Source organism: Pristis pectinata, chromosome 2 (assembly GCF_009764475.1).
Source record: "Pristis pectinata isolate sPriPec2 chromosome 2, sPriPec2.1.pri, whole genome shotgun sequence".
Lineage (NCBI taxonomy): Eukaryota > Metazoa > Chordata > Chondrichthyes > Rhinopristiformes > Pristidae > Pristis > Pristis pectinata.
The window spans coordinates 77,929,143-77,951,732 of NC_067406.1; the positions used below are offsets into that span (position 1 = coordinate 77,929,143).

Below are 22,590 nucleotides of genomic sequence, written 5' to 3' on the forward strand. Positions count from 1 at the left end.
ATGAGCTGCCAGAGGAAGTGGTTGAGGCAAGTATATTAACAACATTTAAAAGGCACTTGGACAGATACAATGATAGGAAAGGTTTAGAGGGATACGGGCCAAACGTAGGCAAGTGAGACTAGCTTAAATGGGAATCTTGGTCGGCATGGACCATTTGGCCGAAGGGCCTGTTTCCGTGCTGTATGACTCTATGATTCTAAGATGAAAGGATGGGTTAATGCTTTGGGTGGACATAATGATGAAGAGCCTATACCTGAAGTGTTAGGGTTGGATTTTCTGATTCTATCCTCTGGACAGTGCCTGCATGCACAGCACCTTGGTATGGGGTAGACATCTGAGCAATATTGAGGTGTGATTTTCTAATTGGGGTTCTCACAAGCACTGATCCCTACTACCGGCGCCGCACTGAGCAATCAGTCTACTTGTCAGCCTACATTTTTTTCCCTTAAGTTGTCAAATTAACCATCATTCAGCACTGAAGACCTGTTTGTACCAGGTCTTTGAAAGGTTTATCCAAAAGGCTCCAACATCCTTTTTTCTCCTCAGCCTTGTGTTTCATTTCTTTTCTGAAAGAATCGGCCTCCACCATCCTTTCAAGGAGTGCATTCCAGATCATAACAGCTTCCTGACTAAAAAAAACCTCACCTTGCCCTTGATTCTTTTGCCAATTATTTTAAATCTGTGTCCTCTGGTTACCAACCCTCTGGCCAATGTAAACAGTTTCAACATGTTGGGCACTTGAAGTATTTTCTGCTTTTGTTTCACTTAAAAACATTCAGAGCTCCTTTCTACCATCTTTAATGTAAACTCTATTAGTCCCATATTTAGGTTGCATACATTATAGGAAAGGACATTACGTTAAAGGAGCATAGTTTGCAAGCCATGTTTTTATTACATTTGCTCTAGAGCTTTTGAATTAGAGCCAATGCAATAACCATTTGTCAGAGGCTCTTGCTCTGCAGGAGGAAGGGTTAGTTACAGGAACCTTCAAGTCATTGCAACCCTTTCTCACTCAAGTGGTTTGCTCTGTCATCATTCCTAACAGGAGCTTGAAAAAATAGATCCGATGGATCTGGTATTAAAACAGGGTAAGTGTGATGTGCATAGTTGTAAATGCTGTGTTGAGTCTACTGCATTATGCTTCTTATTCTGCTGGCCTACACTTTAGCATCATGTTTATGTGTCAGTGTGTGTGTTACTGTGTGTGTGTATGTGTGTGTGTGTGGGGGGGGGGGGGGCTGGCAAGGTAAACTGCATTGCAGGATTGCAGGAATGTGAACAATGAACGGGGGCACATTAGGAAGCCTAGAAGCAGAAAGGCCATCTAGTACAACCATGGAGTAACATGACATTGGATGCCAGCAGAGAGGATGGGACATGAGTCTGGATTTAGCAGTTTGTTGTAAACCAATGGCTGCCTGTTGACGATAGGAAAAGTTGCCCACAAAGATTTGGCCATCTGTGACACCAAATCTGTGGACTTCCCCTTTTCCGACATCAATTGTTCTTCTGGTATCGTAAACAATGGAACAGAAGCCACCGAGCCAGCTGCGCCAGGAGAAGGAAAAAAAATCACAACGTGAGTTAGAAAAGAACAACATTTCCAGCTAATATTTTGAAGATTTTATAGAGCACTAAATAAAGATTGGGCCATAGGATAAGCTAAGTAAAGAAGCTGAAATATCATTAGTAAATGTGTTAAAAATAAAAATTATATTTTCAATATTTTGAACTATTTATGTGAGAGAATTACAATCCAGAGACATAAACTTATTTGTTTAGGGCTAGACAGTTTGTTAAGCAGTAATTATAACTTGAAAATTCTCCTTGATCCTATGTAAAAAAGTGTAAAATTTTCAGGAAGTTTTAGGAAACGTGAAATATTCATCAATTCAATTGTTTTCCTCTGATTCCACCAGGTAAGTACAGAACAAAGGTGCAGCTCATAGCGGACTTAAACCACACATGCGGAAATCTTGAAGTTGCTGTCACACTCACACTGCAGCCACGGGAACCCTGATAGTCTTGCTCTAACTATAACTGCAAAATCTGGGTCATTGAGCCAGAGGTGAAAGAAAACAGTGATTCATCACAGAGCATTTTAACCTTTCCTGGCTTTCAGAAACATGATAGGATCAGGTGGAATTTATGTTTCATACAGCACACTATCTGGCTCTCCTTCCAAGGTAGCTAACTGACAAGATGGATTACCTCAGGTGGCACAAATGGGCTTCACCTTACCAAAATTAAACTGGGAAGAATTGTGGATCATCTGAATCTTAATACTGCACAGGTGTTCTGAGTTATAGATTAATGATAATTTTAAAAGAAGTTTCAAGGAGTTAGTCTGAAGTAAAAGAGCTGTGGTGGTGCATAGCAGATATTGAAATTGAAATAATAATTTGGGAGGGAATAGCTTAAAGATACTTGAACAATTTGGGTGGGAAGGAATGGCAATGTGGGTTAACCAATTATTTTGATCTTTGCTATGTAAAATAAAATAGCTTTGGTTGTTGATTTAGAGTTGTTGGAGCCGGTGGAAGTGCTATTGACAATAGGGCCAAGCAGAGTTTGCAGGTTGGTCCTGAAGCAAGCACTTGGGAGTGAGTTATGTTGGAAGAAGCAACTAATCAAGTGGAACAATTACAGCAAGAAACAGTGATCTTACAGTATAAGTTATAGAAGGCACGGCAATAAAGTGTTAAAGGAAGTGTTACAGTTCAGAATATGCATGTACAGTTCAGCACCTCTCAGCATTAGGTAGTATTTGATTCTGAAAAAGACAGTTGGGAGACTAGATCCAGAGGTCTGTGCCAGTATGGCTGGTACTCCCTTGTTGAGTGAGCTCTGCCCGTTTTCTAAAAGTCTGTTAAGCAGAGCAGAGTTTTTTCGACTAAAAGAAAGAATGGGACAAATAATTGCAAATGAACTTCTGAGTGTCAAGCTGGCTGGTGTCGTGCAAGCCTACAGACTGGGGGGCAAACAGCAATTAGGAGTGTATCGAAGGGAGAACCAGCTAAAGTACTTCTAATTAAACAGTGGCTACTGTCAAAGGTGTGTGAAAGAAACAGATGGTATAAGATGGTCTCCAGCCACCCCAGATGAAGCCATGTGTTTCTGCCCATCTCACATCAGTGCACCCATAAAACAGATGCCCCATAACAGTAAAGTGCTCTTTGGAATTAGTCATCCACACTCCAGATGTGTTTTAGATGCATGTATTTTGTGCAAATTGATTCTCTCTGGCCCTTGGTGCAAACACCATTATCATCTTATCCCGAGGGAAGGCTGTGGCACACTGTCAAAGCGCAGTCACAAACTGCATCTAATGTTTTATTCATGGCACTAAATTAATGCAGGTCGATGTCTAAGATAAGCTTTCCAGGAAATCACAACACTAAAAACACATATCGTCATGCATGAGCAGCGTGTGACAGGAAACACAGGTGCGAATAAATAATAATACAGCTCCACAGATTGCTCATAGACATTGCACTCCACATGAGACCCTCACATGCATAACAAACGAGTTACCTGCATAAACACAACACTCTCAGTTCGTAAAATTATGTACATATGCACATAGAGAGAAACTCCACTCAGCTCAAAGGGTAATTACAGCAGTTGCACTCTTTTTCTTTTCACATAATGAATCAGTGTTCACACCTCAAAAGGATTTAAGTACAAGCTGTAAAATGTAACTATATTTCCAAAAACAGGTGAAGTATGTGCTGTATGTTGTCAAGAGCAATAAATTCTGAACTGCACTTCAGAAAGCTGTTGCACTCTGAAATTTGAAGAATGATTTAGTCTCAACATCTGGGGAATTACAGATGAGCTCACTGATTTGCAGTCAACTAGGATGAAGCCCTAATTATCAATCCAAGTTCCAGTTACCATGAATGATACAGGTTGGACTGGATCGTAGGATCCGCTGTTTGCCAGCAATTTTCTGAGCATTCAGAGCAGTAATGCTTGCCATTTAGTTGACCCTCGTTACTCTTGCTGAGCTCTTGATGGAGATCAACAGTCAGCCTACCCAGTGAACTCTGCAAGGCGCGTACGTTGTCAGAGCAAGACCACGTGACCATACATTTTGGGGGTGGGGGGGTATTATGTGCAGAGAACTGAGGGGGGGACATATTGAGGGGTTTGGAGGTTCTACTATGTTGTCTCCATTTCACTAATATTAATATTTTGTGGCTCAAAATTTTTCCTGAATATTATGGCTAAATTCAATCTAGAAAAAAACCTACAAGTATCCTAAAATGCTCTGCAAAATACCAACTGTCAAATGAATTTTGTGCTGGTTTGAGCTTTGGTTTTATAAACAGCCTATTGTTCACAAACTGGCACTTCCTTAATCTATGTGTTAAGCTTTGGTGCTTCCCATTGTACCATCCGTGGCAACTCAGTGAGGGGAAATCAGAAGGTTGCTGGCCAGACCATAACCGTGCGCTCACACTGAGCCACCCACTTTCTGACTTGAAATGCTGTTAATTATCAGCATCCATAGCCATGCCTGCTGGTCGGTGGGTCAACCAATCTGACCAACTGTGATCAACTTCTTGGATGTTGATGCCAATGTAACTCATCACCACCTGATTCACATGCAGTCAAATATTTTGATATATTAAATACAAAGAAAAAGAGTATATCTAGGATGCTTACCATCATCACATGTGAAGTCCTGGATTGCTACATCTTGGATAGGAATTTCCTTCAAGAAATAGGGCTTTTGGCAGCGAGGGTTCCCAGTCACAATACGCCTCTTTCTCAACCACTCACCCAGCCAGGCCAGGTAACAATTGCAATTAAAAGGATTAGCCAGAAGATTTCTAGAGAGACCAGGAAAGATTACTAATTGAGAAAATGATCTTAAATTTAATCTTAAAATCTTAAAACATCATAACTTCAATTTAATTCTGAAATTTGGTCTTCAACATACCCCATGCTTCAGCCTAAAATCTCATTACCTCATTTACATTACAGCAGAAAACGTTAGTAAGCTTATTTGAAACAGTATGCATGGCGTAGATGATCCAAAGTCACTGACGATAGATTAATACAATGGTCCGAAGTGCAGTCAAATGTCAGTGGGCATGTGAGTAACTAATCCAATCAGATTAGAAGGACTTGCACCTCAGCATTGTCTAGTGTCATGACAGTGTTGACCTGTAAAATGATACTGCCCCACCACAGCATGGTTTACGACATAAGATTCAAGGTAAACACTCATGGGATTGAATTTACTGTGCACCGGGAATTATCTGAATGAATGGGATTGCTTACATTAACTTCCACTGCACCACTGATAATGAGAACTCTATCTTGGCCTTTGCATTAAGGAATCAAGGCACACAGATCAAGACGAGACTAGTGATGCGGAAAACTGTTGAAGGGAAGATCAATCAGGAAGCAGTGATTAAGTGACACTAAACGAGGGTTTAAAGGCTTGCAGACTGCAGACAGAAGAGAAAATTAATGGGGGCAGGGTTTCCTATTTTTTATATAGTGAAAGAAAGAATGGACTGGCTAAGTGGAAAATGAATCCTGATGTCAATACAGTGAGCATCCAGAGGGGACGAAGTGGATGTCCAATACTGTCTTCAGGGTTCAGAAGAAACAAGACATGAAAATTCAGATTGCTTAACAGAAATTAGATCAACAAAATGGACTACATTAAGAAAGCTGAAGGACAGACAGAAAGAAATGCTGGAAGTTGGAGATGAAAGAAAGGATTCCATTTAGGTGACATTTTGTGAGCTAACTGTAACACTATCACAGAACACAGGAACTGTGACAGAGGTGAACGTAGCTGAGATAAATGGCCTTTTTGCTCCTGAACATTTATCCTTCTTTGACACATCAGTGGTTTAAAAGACGCCATCCAATGCAGACTGTGAGCGATTTCAAAAAGGCCAGTCAGATAAAGAAACGAAATTGAAGTCTTGGATAGACCTGGACTAATCCATGACAATTTAGAAATTAAATTGGAAATTCAACAAAGAAATTAGAGGGAAGCTGATGTCATAAATGGAGAATTCTCACATTACTGTGGGGATGTGTTTTTCTGTGATGGGGCAAGGACACATTGCTCAAGTAGCATACAGGAAACTTCACTCTACATAACCAAAGTGGTGGATGGTCATTAAAGTGAAACATTAAATCTGTTTCTCTATGGATTCTGTCTGATCTGCTGAGTATTTCTAGCACTTTTTGTTCTTACTTCACTCTACAGTTAGCAGTGGTAGGTGCACTTTACTAATGCTATGTGCCCAAATTAGAAACTTCCTCCATTCTCCAACCTCTTCCCACCTTAACTAAGGCAAAAATAAGAGGCATAAAGGAAAAACATAAGCAGAAGTGGGGTAAGAGAGACTTATATTCAAGCTGAGCAGAGAGCTCACCTCAATACAATTATGCAGCAATACGGCTGTGGAAGGGGTGAACTTTGCTGAGGTAAATGGCTTTTCTAGACCCAAACTTTCTTTGCACTCCAATGGCAAATATTAAGTTTAAAAGAGGCCATCCCATCCAGAATATAATGCGTTATTGGTTACAGTTCATTTAGCTGTAATTCAAATTGTCAATGAGGTTCAACATATTGTCAAACTGAGCTGATCTAATAAAGAAGGTAATTCAGCCTGAAGATGAAAAGGGGACATTGCAGTGACTTTTCTCAGACTGAATTTTTATTTTACAAGGGTCATTTCATTAACATGTCATTTTCAGACCTCCATCACTTACTCGAACAAGCAAATAGCTTCTCCTTTGCAGCTGACAGCCACACTGATTATACTGATTACATGTCACTTACAAAAAATGAATTTCCTACTGAAAATTCCATTCCCTCTGTAACTAATCAACCCTCAGCCAGAAAATCTATAGACATGAATAAACATAAAGAATGCTTGTTTTATTATGTTAAAACTAGATTACAGGTTAAAATGCTTTGGCCTACATACAAATAACACAAGTCATCAATACTGGAAATGAAATCCCAATTTCTTGAAATGTCCCCCTCTGGTTTTTCACCATTATTCCCAACTACTTACAGTGTCGACAAAGAGTGAAGAGTATCAAACGCTCCTGGAGAAATGGTAGTTATCTGATTGTCATAGAGTGATAGCAGACGAACGGAGCTCAGGCCTGTGAATGTGTTATTGCTAACACAGCTAATTTTGTTACTTCTCAGCATCCTACAGGATAGAGAATAGGATTGTTACAACATGGTCAGGAGTAACTTTGTGCAAGGAACTAGCTACAAATCTACCTAGAGGTAGAGAGGAACAAACTGGAACTGAGCCTGACACTGTGCGACTTCACAGTAAGTAAGAGACATTAAAAAAATATTTTCTTCCAAGATTTGACTTGTAAACCTCCATGTCCATAAGGCTATCCTTTACAAGTCCATGTAGTAGTTTTAAACTTTCAAATCTTGGAAGAAATTGCAATGGGGAGCCTATGTCAGAAACTAAGTCAGCTCCTCAATATGGTAATGGAGTTTTAATACTAATACTAGAGCTAAAGCTCTAATACTAGAGCTCTTCTTGGACCTCATGATACAATAACAGAATAAATAGCCAAAATTAATAGATACAATTTATGTATAAAGAAATAGGTCTCAAGGTCCCAATATAAATTAATGGAGCTACAGCTGAGAAAGTTGAGTTATAAAAAATTGCTTAGGCAACTTCATGATATTATTAAGAAACCTGTGGATTGGAGCTAGTTGCCACTCTAAAGCACATGCATCCCATTTGAAGCGATCCAGCACCACAGTGCATTAATAAGTTTTTATTTTATTTTTATTAAGGTAAAGGGTGAAGCTTCTTTATGGCATTATTTGCATCTTGCACCAGGAGGACCGATACTTTTGTGCTAACTCCTTCCTGTTCTGCAGCTGTAATAATAAGTCAAATGTTCATCCAACACTGGGAAAATCCAGTTCCTCATCTGCATGTAGATCCCAAAGCTTACTAAAAATAAGCTGACCTTCAGGTTGCTAAGCTTGGGTGAAACTGAATGCTTTTTGGTTTGCAAGCTGGCCAAAAGTAGGAGAGGCATTTGAAAATGCAGTATTAGTTTAACAGATTAACCATTTCAAAAACTCATCCTCTATGCAGCATATGAAAAAATCTTGCAGCAAATCGTCTATGGTTAGCTGCCGTGGCATATTCCTTAACTTTGTTCTGTCATGGTGAGAGAAGCCTGTTATCTATGTTTGTCATTGGTTATGTCCCTTCAATTTTCTCTCTGTTCTGGTTTATGCAGAAGTATTATTTACATCAACAGTCCTCTGTTAAAACTTAAGGGCAAAGGCGTTAGGTGTATGGCAACACCATCAATTCCAGGTCATCCTCTAAAGTACACACCAGCCTGCCTTGGATATATATCCCCAATCCTTCAATGCTGCTGCATCAATTTCTGAGGTCTTCCTATCTAATGGAATTGTGGAAGCACCTTCCCTTGTGGATTCCAGCAGTTCAATAAGGGGCCTTCACCCACACCTTCTCAAGGGAAATTAGGCATGCACATGTGTTGGCCCTGAAAGCAGTCATGAACATGAATAAAAAAAACTCACCCCAAGACCATCATGGTGTACGAAGCTAACCATGAGTATTGTACATGACATTGGCTAAGAAGCAACTCCATTACAAGAAACTGTTCTTACCAACATCCACTCCTGCATTTTCCACTAGAGTTTAATGTATGACAATCAGGTCAGTTACTCTGGTTGAATTTCTCTCTCCCTAGTTCAAGCACATAAATCAATTCTAGCACCAGTATCATGAGCCCCATTTTCTTATGTTTAATTTTAATAAAGTGATCTTCAAAATTACATTCCAACACAAAAGAAAGGTACTGTATTTGACTAGATAATTTAGTCTATTGCAGATTTATAATCGATACAACCACTTTTCAGAAATAGTTCTCTGGCTCCAGAGCAGCTTTGGATGTGGTGAAGGTGTTATATATTTCTCTTTCTTCATGGACTATATTCCTGATAAAGGGCTGTATGCTGACTATTTTCATAATTAATATTTTGAGAATACATTTTGGGGATAAATGAATATAAAGAAAAAAGATCATAAAGACACAGTCTATGCAAATTCATGATAGATACTTCTGTGATTCTATTCCTACTGTTTGCATGTCTAAATCTAAACCTTATATTGGAAGAAGAACAGAATTATGTTCCCTTGGAAATGAGGTCTTATGATTCTGGTTTTGGGAGAAAAACTTAAATATCTGACACTGTTCTGAATTTTGCCTGATACCAGGTTGTTTCATGCTATTTGTCTCATTTCAGGCATACATGTACTGGTAAATGTCCATTGATTTCAGAATTAAAGTATATCTGCCCATCCTAATCAAGGAAAGAAAAGTATTCATTTGTTTACACACCCAGATGATGATGTAAAAGTGCTCCACTCAGAAATCCACCATTGCATATGCTGTTAAAGCAGTGAAGATACAGGACCCCTTCCTTTCTCCATTACCACTGGCCAGCCCCCAATTTAAAAAAGTTGACAACCAGCTTCGTTCAAAGTAATGATCCTTTGAAAAGGAAGAACCTGCATTGATACAGTCCCTCACCATATTCCCAAAACTGTAACCTATGAATTACTTTTGAAATGTGGTCACGTGCCAACTGTGCAACCAATTTTACACACAATGATAATTTAAATTGTGAGGGCTAGAATATCCATTTAATCTGTACATTAGCTTGTTTACCAACTTGTCTTAAATTTTGCAACCAAACTTTTTCTTGACAACTGAGCTAAAAGACAGGTTTAAGGGGGTCTTAAGATTACTAATACCTAAATGGAATGCCACCTCATTTTTGCACTTAAGGACAGTGGGGCTTAGTTCCACAACCTCCTGACTCAGAAGCAAGTTTGCAGCCAACTGAGCCATAAAATGCTCCCTATCATTTAATTCTTTAATAAAAATAAAATTGCATTTGCAGAGTACCACAGACTGTGCACAATTTACAATGGCCATGATCTTAAAGCTGCCACATTTACTGCAAACAGAATACATAAAAGCGCCTTTGCCAATAGTTACTTAGATGAACATAGAACATTATATCACATGCTGATATGAGCAAAACTAGAAAGTCTACTTGCATTCAGTGACTTGAACCTTGAGAAGAAACATAGAAGTGTGTTTCAAAAGGTGCATTATAAAAGGACGTCGCAGTGCCGAGATACTTTCTTGTGACTTTACATATTTCAATTTCGTTGTTCAGACAGGCAATGCGCAGAGAGAATAGATGGTGAATGGATTTTTAATGTATAAACAAAATGCCAAATTCTTGAAAAGTGTGTCCAAATTCTGCTCTAAATTGAGTGCAAATTTTATGATGCATGCACACAACAGAAAGAAAAAAAGTGGGACAAGGTCTCTGAGATGATGGGATAGGGTGAGGAGCAGTAATAACAAACTCCACAATAAGAAAGCTTCCAAAGGAACAATGAAAATTCAGAAGCCAACTATTGTGAACCATATTGATGCACAATGGAGAAGTAAGAGCAAAACTATTTCACTTACAGTGTCTTAAGACTATCCAGTCCTTTGAACATTTTACGATGCACAGATTCCAGGCGATTACCGGTTAGCAGGACTTCATTCACACCTGAAGCACCCTCAAACACTCCCTCCTCAATATCTGTAATCTTATTATTGCTTAAGTTTCTAAAAGGCAAAAAGTAAAATAAACTCACAAAGTTAATCAAAAGCACCCATCTGAACCAGGCTTTGGCATGAAGTTTGTGCATGTGTACTTTTTTTTTACAGAGAGCAAAAATTAAAAGGGTAGGCATTACTGGACTGTATCCATAGGATGTACCAATGATCAAGAGACATGAGTTTTAACCCCACCAAGGAGATACATAATTTAAATGCACTTCAATGGTTCTTCAATGAAAATCCAGGAGTTTTATGAAACAAATAGACTCTTATCAGCTCTCTGAAATGGCCTAGCAAGTAACTTGTTTCAGGGTAGTTTTGGGTTGGATTGATAACTGAATTTGATGATAATTGAATTTCTAAGCATTTTCTTGTTCTTTCAGCCATAGTGTATCACTTCATACTTCTCTGCACTGAATTCTGCTATTGGTCTGCCCATTCAGCCAGCCTATCCATACCCACTTGCAGTCTACTACTACCTGCCTCACTCTCTGCCAAACTTCTCAAGCTTGGTGTCATCTGCAAATTTGGCAATTCTACTCTCCATACCCATGTCTAAGACATTAATACTTATCAATAAAAAATCCTAAATGCTTCTCTTATCCCCTGAAATATACTTTTATTGTTCCAACCAGGAAATAAACTATAACTTTCAAATTCTAATACCATTCTCATAAAACCCCTTTAAATTGGTTATCGTCTCTTAAACAGTAGTCAAGCCCAGCAGTAAAGCCAGTTTCTAAAATAGTTCTTTGTTCTTTCACAATAAATGTGTACTAAATTAACCTAATGGAGACTAGTACTTAGTGAGTACTGCAAGGGCAGTCACAGGAGATTGCTGAACTTGCTTTTGGATTGCATTGGCTTCTGATTCCTGCTGTGAGTGAGAGATGTGAGGTGCTTGCCTTCACAAACAGAGGTGCAAACAACCAATTCCTTTATGCCTCAATAAACTTGCTAACAGCACATTACAGGTCACTTGCATAACTGCCTTTAATAATGTCTTTCACAAAGTAGGACTGACATGGGGTGCTAACTGCTACCCGGTTGATTGAGATACAAGGGAGAAATTAAAGCAGAAATTCAACTCACATTTTGCGGAGCTGAGGGAGTTTCTTGAAGATCCCAGTAGCTTCCAACACTGTAAATTCATTGTTGTTAAGACGCCTAGAGTGTTTAATTGGAAAAAATTGTCAAAGGAACATATTTTTAAGTCTAAACTCCTTCAAAATTGCATTATGGATCTTATCCTTCCTTTGTGGTACCTTTGGTCAGCTTAATATTGAAAGTTGTCCTTTTAAATATTCTCAGTTGAAACTGGACAGTTAAAAATGATTCATTTTTTTGAATTTCGCTGAGTTTTTTTAATTAACATTCTAAACTGTGCAGAGATTTGATGCTGCATCATCTTCACTTTTAAATGGAAAACTAAATTACCTTCCTTCAGACACATAAATATGGGAGTGAGTGAAGCTTTGCTTAGAACCAGGGAAATGAATAACCCTGTCTCAAAACATGAACATAAGATTGAATTGTGCCACACAGAATGGGGTCAGGAGATGGGACTGATCCACTTTTCTCCTTGAACAAAGAATGAATAACATAAAAATGTTCTAATTATTTCCCCCACATCAGGTTTCCTCCCACTTCCCCTGACAGTGCTGATTTACATTGAAGTTTTTGAGACACAAGCAGACTTGAACTCTCTTTAAGTGCTAAATTAGGAGTCTATTTGGCAGGGAGGCAAAAACAGGTGATTCTTTCCTCAGCCAGTATCTACACAAATGCTTTCTTCAGAATGAATCATGGGAAGCAAACAGAACGTTGACCGTGACTGTGAATTCAATTTCTTTGCCAAGAAGCAGTGAGAACAGTTGCAACACCTAACTGACGACCTTGGTACAATTTAGCCATGTCCAAAGATGGGTCTCAGTTCCACGTCTTTTTCAAGTGAGCGACTGAGTAGCTCAAAATTTTCATAACTTGAGAAAAGTGCCACGTTCAAATACAAAAGTTAAACCATTCAATTTATGGGAGAGAAACTCTAAGCATAGAAAGCTGCATTTACTTGGACATACAGATTGCATGTTCAACATTGCCTGCACAGACCCAGTTTGATGGAGATTTGGGTGTGAAGGCTAGTCCTATTAATTCATATCCCTCAATGCTCCATGCACTACTCCTGCAGGCTTTAGAAATTAATCATATTTGTGCTGTGGGTTACACGTGGCTGTTGTACTCTCTTTGGTTCATGTATTGGTCATGAAATCCCATGTGGGTTATACATTGGGCATCCTACACAAAAATGCTGGAAATACTCAGCAGGTTAGGCAGCACCTGTGGGGAAAGGAAAGGTTAATGTTTCAGGTTGATGGTCATTCATCAGAAAGGTGCACAATATAAATTGTGTTCTAAATTGACCATGCTATTGCCTGTGGTATGCTGGCTCCCAGAGATTATGATCAATCATACCAATACCTGTGGGTCATGAAATGCCCATTCAGCTGTGCTCTCATCATGCCTAATATCATAAATTGAAGCCTGCAAGTGAAACTTTGAGACTGATGTAGCAAACTGAAAAACTGAGTCCACAGTTTCCTCCACTGCACAGACACAACACAAATGTGGTTCATTGTTTAACAAATTGATATCTAATACATGCTAAGAATCAATGGAGAACAGTAGTTTCTGATAAACAGTTACTTCTGTGGTGTGGGGACCCAAATGCAAAATATTCTTTTGAAAGAATAACATTATTGCATTTATTAATATGAACACCCTCAGTAAATTTTCTTCTCCCTTGTTTCCCCAATGACAAGCAAGGGGTATGATAACATAATGACTGTTACTGGGCTGGTATTGAAAAGCCTGGATTATTGACCTGCAGGCAAGAGCTTGAACTCTACCAGAGCACCAGGGGAATTTAACCCGAAATAAATTCTGGAATTAAAATAAAAGCTATTGTTTGTAATGGTAAACATTAAAACTACTGCCTTAAAAACACATCTGGTTCACTCCCATCATCCAGGGAAGGTAATCTGCCATCCTCATCTGGGCAGGCCTACACACATTGCCTTTATATGGTTACTTCTTTATGTTAACTGCCCTCTGAAATGGCTACTCAGCCAGGGGCAATTGGGGATGGGTAATAAATGTTAACCTTGGCAGGGTTGGTCATGAATAAGTAAAAATGATATACAACCAAAGGCCTTTCTGCCATAAGGATAACTTCTTGCATTCAGCTCAAGGCTTGTGAGAGACATTTTCTAAATGAATTCTACGTTTCCTTACTTCACTGCTAAAGCAGAGATAAGAAAGAGTGAGGAAGAATTTGTGAGATAGTGGGCTGCTGTGCTGACTTACAACTCTGCGGTATACTGAGGGATGTGATCAGGAATTTTGGTCAGTCTTTGATTGGAGCAGTCCACAGTGGTTCCCTCACATCGGCACTTTTCAGGGCAAGCGAGATCCATGAAGCAGTCTCCACTGAGCTTGGCTCTGTAATCCTCTGTGCCTGCAGATTATTTGAGTCAAAATTTGCAGATTACTCAAATCGGTAAATTGGAAAGCAGATATTTCAACAGAAGGAGATATTTACAAAGGGGGTCAATTAACAGCAAGGAAAAAAAATGTATCAGGTAAGTTTTACAAAGGACCATATAGAAAGCAAAACCTTAAGCCCTAAGATATTACATGTAGATCTTGAACTTTATATTCAGTTAAAGACAAGATCCAGAAGAGTAAGGTAACATTTACAAGCTGACCTTTCAATTCAGAATCCTTCTATTGCTATTTTTACTCCACAACTAACTGCCTTTTCTAATATTCCTGGTGTTGAAAAATCTTACTTAATTCAATTTACTGCTCCCAGCTGAGCCATTCATTGGAAATGGTGAGAGGAATTCAAAAAGACTGAACACTTCCACACCTGGAGTAACACATCTACTGCAGTTATTACTTTTGTCCCTTCACCTGCTTTTTCCTACATCAAATTGCAACTGTATTTTCATTCGTCTTTTTTATGAGAAAATTCAATCAGCAATGATCAAAATATAAATGTCATAAAATTGATTTCCAGCTCTAAAAGTCCTCTGTCTGCACAACTACTATCCTGAACCTTGTTGGTCTTTGACAAAAGATACAACAGTGTCTCTACCTCTGTCTCTTTCTCTCTCTAGGTACTCATATTGTTTGTAGCTTGGCATGCTGTAGAAGGCTTACGTGACGCTCCATGGTGCTTGACAGAACCATGTTTTATTCGTACCTTTCAACCACATGGTTAGATCAAGCACAACGGAAAATCCCGCTGAATTTCAGAACCGCATCAGCTAGGCCAGGTAAAAGTGTGAGGGAAGGTAGTAGAGGAAACAAGGCAGAGCATTCTACTGTAAGAGGTACAGCATGAGGCAGCAGGGAGCTGGGGTACAAAAGCATTAGTATTCACAAAGGAACATACTGTTATTTACATTCAGGTAATGTACAGCAAAACAACTATTGTGAATTATACACTGAACACAAGCAATATACATGCCTACATGAAAGAACAGCTCTTTCCAATTGGATATTGCTCCAATTCAGTACTTAATGTCACTTGCAAACTAAGCACTACCAAAAACCTGATACATCAGGGAACATGGAGGTATGGAGAAATGGGGCAGGGCAGTTTTGGCTGAGAGCCGGTTGGTTTCTTATCAATAGGGTGGCTGTGAAGCAACAAGGTAGGAACATAAAGGGAAATAATATAGCTTGGGAGAGAGTGTTGGTTCAGATCTGAAACAGCAGGAGGTGAAGGTGGACAGAGGTAAAGAATCAGTAGCACATATAGTTGTACTTACAGCCAAAATGGTGAATTCCTGTAAAAAGTAAAGAAGCACAGAAGGAAAAGAAAGACAGAGCGATTGCATTTATATTCAGGAAAGCAAAGAAAGCAGCCAATCCATCTGTGATAAGACTCTGCACAGCATCAGTTGTTAATGACGTTGAACTCAGGGATAAACTTGACTAGCAGATTGTACCCAGGTAGAGTACAATGTCAAAGGGAATGAGCCAGACTAGAAGTCCAGCAACTCACACAGAAGAATTGTACACCATCAGCGTAAGGCATGGCATGACATCATCATAAATCCATTTTTAATTAGTCAATTAATAAGGTGAACTTTTCAGGCAATGGCATCGCCAGGGGCATCACTTCAAAATAATATTGTTTACAATAAATATTGGGAAATATATTGTGGAGATGGGTATCAAATCATGGATTGCATCAAGAAGGTTTGAATTTTCCCAAGGCTACAAAGAATACCAATAGCTGGCTTTTATTAAACATATTAGTACTTAATTTAATTTATGGAACTATTCCTCAACAAAATATTATTGATGAAAACCAGTCTTGGTTTCAATCTCAAAATCTGTTTCAGGAGTTTGGACTGATTCAGACATGTACATTGCATTCAACCACCAGCATGTTATTGCAACTATTCATTCACACATACACACCAATGTTTATCAACTAACATAAAATTTCAAAGGCAAAACAGCTGAAACGTGCGACAAAAAGTATTGTCTGGGATCAATCTAACCTTTAGTAGTTAAGTGGCAACTAAACAATGTTTAAAATGCACAGCTACACAGTTGCCAAAGATGGAAAAAATGGAGTAACAATTCTACCACAAAACATTTGTAGATGAAGATGGAGCTAAAGACAGAATCTTGCAAGAAGTGGTAAGTGGATAGTCTGTGATATTCTGAAACAAAGTTCCAGGTTCTGTTTATCATTGGTGACATCGGGCCATGGAATCTCCCCAGCCCTTGGTATCTGCTCACTCTACTTACACTTGCATCACAACATCTGAAAGTCTTTATATTGCAGTAGCGGATATATTGTTCCACTTGTGTCTGTCCAGGATAAATCCTCAGTCCATTGTGGATCAGTAGTAGCACACATAAATCAAAAGATGTGGATTCATGTCAGATTCAACAAACCTGAGCACATAATCCAGGCTGACACTCCAGCACAATACTGGGGACTGCTGGAGGTTCTGAAATAAACACAGAAAATGTTAAAAACAGCAGCAGCTATGCAAAGAGAAACAGAGTTAACACTTCAAGCCACAGACCCTTTGCAGGAACTGTAAAGAATTAACTCTGTTTGTCTTTCCACAAATGCTGCCTGACCTGCTAATGTTTCCAGCATTTTCTGCTTTTACTTCAGATTTCCAGCATCTATTTTTTTTATATATATTTTCATTTATCATTGGAGTTTCTACCTGAGACATTAAAAGGTGTTACAGCACAATGCTGCAAAGTTGCCAGGAAGTTATCTCTTTGTCCTGGTCAATATTTATCTCAATTAACTTTGCAAAAGAGATTATATGGCCATTATCATATAAGTGTTTAGTGGACATTACTATGTGCAAATTACTACATAGTAATCCTTGGTTAGACCACACCTGGAGCTCTGGGCTACAAACTTCAGAAAAGGTAAAATATCTTAGAAAGGGAAAAAAATATATATTTATGAGAATAAACCCTGAACTACAAGGTTAGATCATGAAGAGAGATTACTCAAACTAGGGTTAAATTACCTGGCGTGTAAAAGGTTAATGGATGATTTTATTGAAGCTTTCAAAATACAGGGTCAATCAAAAGAAGCTATTTCTGCTGACTGGGAAGTCTAGGACTATAGGCATGGTCTAAAAATAGGAGTCAGCCCCTACAGGAATAAAAAGTTAGTAAGTACTTCTATATGCAAAGGATGGTAGAATTTTGGAATTTTTTTTCTCTATAGAACAATTGGTGCTTGGTGAATTGCTAATTTTCAATCCGATATTGCTTTTTTTAAATAATGGTATGAAGGAATATGCAAAGAGACAGATAGTTTGAGCTAGGTCACTGAACACTGAATAGTGGAACAGAATAGAGGGCTTGGATAGTATAGTTACATTCTCACTTTCCTTTGGGCAACAGTGGCTACACTCCAAATTAATTAATTAATTAGACGTAAAGTATTTTGGGATATCCTGAATCAATGAAAGTCACCATGTAAATGGAAGTGTCTCTTTCCTTTGATTGCAATGACTGCAGAATGTATTTACAACTATCACTGAGTCAGGAGATGTTTCTTGTTCAGGCAGCCTCCCAGAGTATTTTCGTGTTAAACGCATGGAGCATTAGTATCATGAAGAGTTAAACAGATTGTAGCAATTTTCCATAGAACTGTGGAAAGGAGCCACTATGAATCTAATGAAGATCCTCTTCCACAGTCTTTATAGATTTTGATGAAGGAGTGATGATATTAGCTTTAAAAATTAGGATGGAAAAGGGCTAAAGAAATTTGTTCCACAGCAATTAAGTAATAAAATTCCATGGTGTACCCTGTCCACAAATATCAGGGCAAATCCAATCTCCCCAATTCCTGCCTCTACAGTTAATTCTCAATCACCAACAAAGTGAAGGACAAAGTAGTCAGCAATGCTATCAAGAGGCAATTACATACCAATAAACTGCTCACTGATGTTCTATTTGGTTCCTACCAGGACCACTCATCTCTAGTCTTTATTAGAGTCAAGGACAAATGTAGATATTTTTTTAAAGATTTTCCATGGGCAAGGGTGTTGCCGTTAAGGCTCGTTGCCTATCCTTCTTGCCCATGTGGATTTGGTGAGGGGTTGCCTTCTTGAACTGTTGCCATTGATGTGCTGAAGATGAGAGATCCATGATTTTGACCAAGTGATGATGAAGGATCAGTAATTTGTCTCCTAGCTGTGATGATGTGTGACTTAGAGGGTAACTTCCAGGAGAAGGCATTCCCATGTGGTTGTTGCCCTAATTCCCTGTAGATGACATAGGTAGTGGGTTTGAGGGGTTCTGTTAAAGAAGCCTCGTCAAGTTGCCACTGTGCATTTGTAAACGGTACATCGCCAGCCATGGTGAGTCAATACTAGAGGGGATAATGTCTGGTGTTTGTGGAATAACAATCACATGGGTTACTTTGCCAGGATGATGTGAGTTCCTTGATTGTTAATGGGAGCTATATTTATCCAGAGAACTGAATAGTATCCCATCAGATTCTAGCCTTGCTTTATGCTGAAACAAAGTGCTTCATTATGTTAAAAGTTGTGTATAGAGTCAAAAGCAATTATAAGCAAATATACCCAGTTGGGACCTTAAAATGGAATGAAAGTCATGTTGACCAAACTTCAGCTAATTGGCCTAAGACACTGCCCTGAGGAACACATGCAGTGAGGTGCTGAGATAATTGGATTCCATTAATGACAACCATGCTTTTTGATAGTCTTTCTCCCGACACATTCATATTTATTTTCCTATGGCATAGAAGGAGGCCAATCAGCCCAAGTCTATGCTGGCTCTCAGAGCAATCCCATCAGTCCTATTCCCCATTTATTCCCCTTTAACCTACTCTCACACATGCCAACTAACACCTCTTTCTCCCTGATTCTCATAGTACCACCAACACTGGGGGCAAATTACAGCAATCCCCCTAAGCCTAATTGTCTTTGGCTGTATCTGGGGGAAATCCATGCACTCACAGGGACAATGTGCAAACTCCACACAGACAGCACTAGAGATCAGGATTGAACCCAGGTTGCTGGAGCTGTGAGACAGTCACACTCCCTGCAGTGCCACTTCGTCACCCACTGACCTCCACTTCATTAGCGTTCTTTAATGGCCATAATTGAAGGGGTTGGGCAGGGGAGCATTGGGGCTGGAGGATGCTACAAAGATGAGAATGAGTAAAGGTGGGATGGAATTTCTGGCCAGGAGAGATCAGAATTTTAAATTTGAGGTGGTGCAGAACTGGGAGGTAAGACAAGCCAACAAGAACAGAGGTGATTTGTTACAGGAGAGGATGTAGGGACCTGAGTTTTCAATGTTTTGAAGTTTATGGAGACCAGAGGAATAATAGGCCAAACCAAGAGAGTTTAAGAATCGCTCCGTTCAGGGATGACAAATGCATGGATGACAGTGGTTGCATCTATTGATCCGAGGTAGAGGTAAAGGTGGTTAATATTACAGAGGTGGAATTAGGATTGCAATAGTACGCGAGCCACAGAGAAGCTCAATTCAAAATCCAACATGTAGCACTGAATGAACTGCAATTTTCTCCAGTTAAACACTGAGGAATCCAAAGCCTTTTGGCCAGGTTGAAACCTGCTGCTTGCAATTTTGATCCCAAGCTATGCTGTTTCCAGATCTTCACTTACAACATCTGCCCACTCTACCATCATAACATCATCTGCCTTCGTCTGGCTACTGAAGTCCTCAGCCAATCTTTCGACACTTTCGATTCATCTATTCCAGGTAACCTCCTACCTTTCATAGTAATTAATGCCTCCAATGTAATAAGCCTCATGCTTAAGTCACTATCTTGGCCTCGTCCATCAATGGAACAACCTCCAATCAAACATGCCTTTTCAGAATTCTATAGACCTCAAGCTCTGGCTTGCTGTGAAACCACCACCATCATCATGTTCGCCAACCCTCATCCATCCCAGTTCCATCATTCAATGTGCTAATGATAGATTTGACTTCAAAAGATAAGGTGGTTAGAAAGGAATAAAAGATGTAGTAAAGGAGAGCAGGGCACTTGCTTCAAAAGTTGTCTAAAGCACTAGTTATACCACAACTCAAGTACTGAGGATTGCTCTGGTCATCACACTACAGGAAAGATGTGACTGGACTAGCAAAGTACCAGGAGATACATCAGGAAAAACAATGGCTATGAGAGAAGACATGCTGGGATTGTTTTTTGGAAGATTGGGTTGGAAGAAAGGAAGCTGAGGAGAAACTCAATTGACGTATAAAATTATGAGGGGGTCTAGATAAAGAAAAATAGAAGGACCATTTCCTTCAGCAGAGGAGCCAAACAGAGAGGACTTTTTAAAATAATTGGTAGGTGGATTAGAGGGAAAATAAGCAAAAAAAACATAACAGGAGTTGGTAGGGGTTTAGAACTCACTGCCTGAAAGGGTGGCAAAGGTAGAAACCCTCATTGCATTTAAAAAATACTTGGATATGTACTTGGAGCCATGATCTGTCAGGCTGGTGCAAGAAGGGAGATTAGGCTAAGTATCTCTTCTTTTCAGCTTGTTGAAACTGATGGCCTCATTCTGTGTGGTACATTTTCTATGATTCCTTGATACTGGAATCGTGGAACTCTGTGGAAAGCTTCTTCTGTTCCTTTAAGCACCTCCTTAAAATCTACCTTTGATTCAGCACTGATCATTCTTCCTTTGCCTCTGCATCAACTCCTTCTGGGGTGACACCTCTGTGAAGTGTCTCAGGCTGTATATCTACACCATTAATATACGTGAAAGTTCTATGATTGATTAAACCAGTTTTCCTCCCAGGCACTTTGAAGCCTCTTGGAGCAGATATCTCACTCGCATCTTGCGGTTTGCCAACTAGCCTTGTGGAAATCCAAGGGATTTTCTTGTTTTCAGGACCACTGCTTAATTCTACTTTTCCCTTCCCTATGTGGGCTAATTAGTAATTAGGCTACACAAGATACTTTTCTCAGCTTTAATTGGTTGTCACCCCTTCCAAACATTCACATGAAGTAAACTTTGCTTGCTTCATCAATGGTGCCAAAGATTAAGGGGTACGCGATATGTGACCAGTAATTCTTACATAGTTTTAAGTGTTTGTAGCATCTTTTTTCCAAGTAAGTTGAAATAAAGCTTTCTTTTGAAGCAACAATGTATGATAAGACTGGGATGACTAAAATAGTAATAAAACCAATAGTCAAAAAAGAACTCTGAAGCATGGCAACTGCATAGCTGAGACAGGAAGCATGGGCTTAAGGATTCAGCTACTTGGGTTATAAATCTGCATGCACAATGTCTGGTAGGAGCTGAATCAATTTGGGAAAAACAAGGAAAAATACTATGCTGCTGTCTATCAGGGAGGATGACCGGATTACTACAGCATGCAATGCTCCACTAAATCCTAAGGGAAATCCACAGCTTGTCAGTCCTGCTGCCAGGCAAACCTACCTGGAATGAAATACTGTTCTTTTGCTACAAAAACAAAAAAAAAAGAGAGAAAAGACAGAAGAGATGTACCTGAATGTTAGCGGCTGAAGGAAAAAGGAACAGTTTATCTCATATTAAATCCACAGGTTCCAACTAGTCAACAATAAACCCAACTGCACAAAGATGACCTGTTGCAGTTAGCATCAAATCAGGAAAACAAAAGTAAGAAAAGTTGCAAGAGATTTAATAACACAACAGCAAAACAGATGAATTTTCAGAAATTCATGTTGAAGTGAGTCCCAGCCAAGATAGTACATAATTAAAGAGCGAAGTTCAAATAATCCTATTACCTGAGCAGCGGAACTTTTTGCTCTTGATCTGCCCGATCCTCTTGTTTGCCAGGCGGCGAGGACTAGTGCAGCGGGCACCACTTGTTTCAATGGGGTTGGCGTGGAGATAATCCGCGAGCCATTTCAGATGGCAATCACAAATAAATGGGTTCTGAGCCAAATGCCTTTTAGAAAGAGCAAAAAAAACCAAACAAGATAACAAAGAAAAAATTACTATGTTTTCCATAGGAACATAAAATAATGCAAACAGCTTTTCAAATGGAGCAGTACACCAGTCCTGACTAATGGTTCCAATTGTTAGTTACAGCTGAAATGCATTTTACTGGGACCTGATACATTAAGAATTTACAATGTACATCTTAGCATTCTATACACTGACTGTTAGTCCTGTATCACCTTCAAAACTGTTTATTACCTAAATAGATGAGACAGAACAGAACTGCAGTCCTTCTTACTGAATTATTTAAAGTAAATTTTTGCTGTGAAGGCCAACATTGTTTTCATTTCTACAGATATAAAACTCTCATCAGTCATGTATTGTTAACTGGAAA

General features: G+C 39.2%; 1 protein-coding gene across 7 annotated transcripts in view; it reads right to left on the reverse strand.

Moving 5' to 3' along the window:
• The window catches only part of slit2 (slit homolog 2 (Drosophila)), a 369,641-nt gene that overhangs the window by 64,359 nt on the left and 282,692 nt on the right, over positions 1 to 22,590 (reverse strand). For 5 of the 7 annotated variants that reach the window (XM_052037389.1, XM_052037405.1, XM_052037396.1 and 2 more), the window contains exons 14-21: positions 22,040 to 22,203; positions 21,711 to 21,734; positions 15,534 to 15,551; positions 14,062 to 14,212; positions 11,791 to 11,865; positions 10,561 to 10,704; positions 7,059 to 7,202; positions 4,672 to 4,838 (exon numbers count right to left, since the gene is read on the reverse strand). In XM_052037389.1, coding sequence (XP_051893349.1) covers positions 4,672 to 4,838; positions 7,059 to 7,202; positions 10,561 to 10,704; positions 11,791 to 11,865; positions 14,062 to 14,212; positions 15,534 to 15,551; positions 21,711 to 21,734; positions 22,040 to 22,203 — 887 coding nt within the window. The remainder of the gene's footprint in view (positions 1 to 4,671; positions 4,839 to 7,058; positions 7,203 to 10,560; positions 10,705 to 11,790; positions 11,866 to 14,061; positions 14,213 to 15,533; positions 15,552 to 21,710; positions 21,735 to 22,039; positions 22,204 to 22,590) is intronic. The other 2 variants (XM_052037413.1, XM_052037437.1) reach the window with 1 other exon arrangement.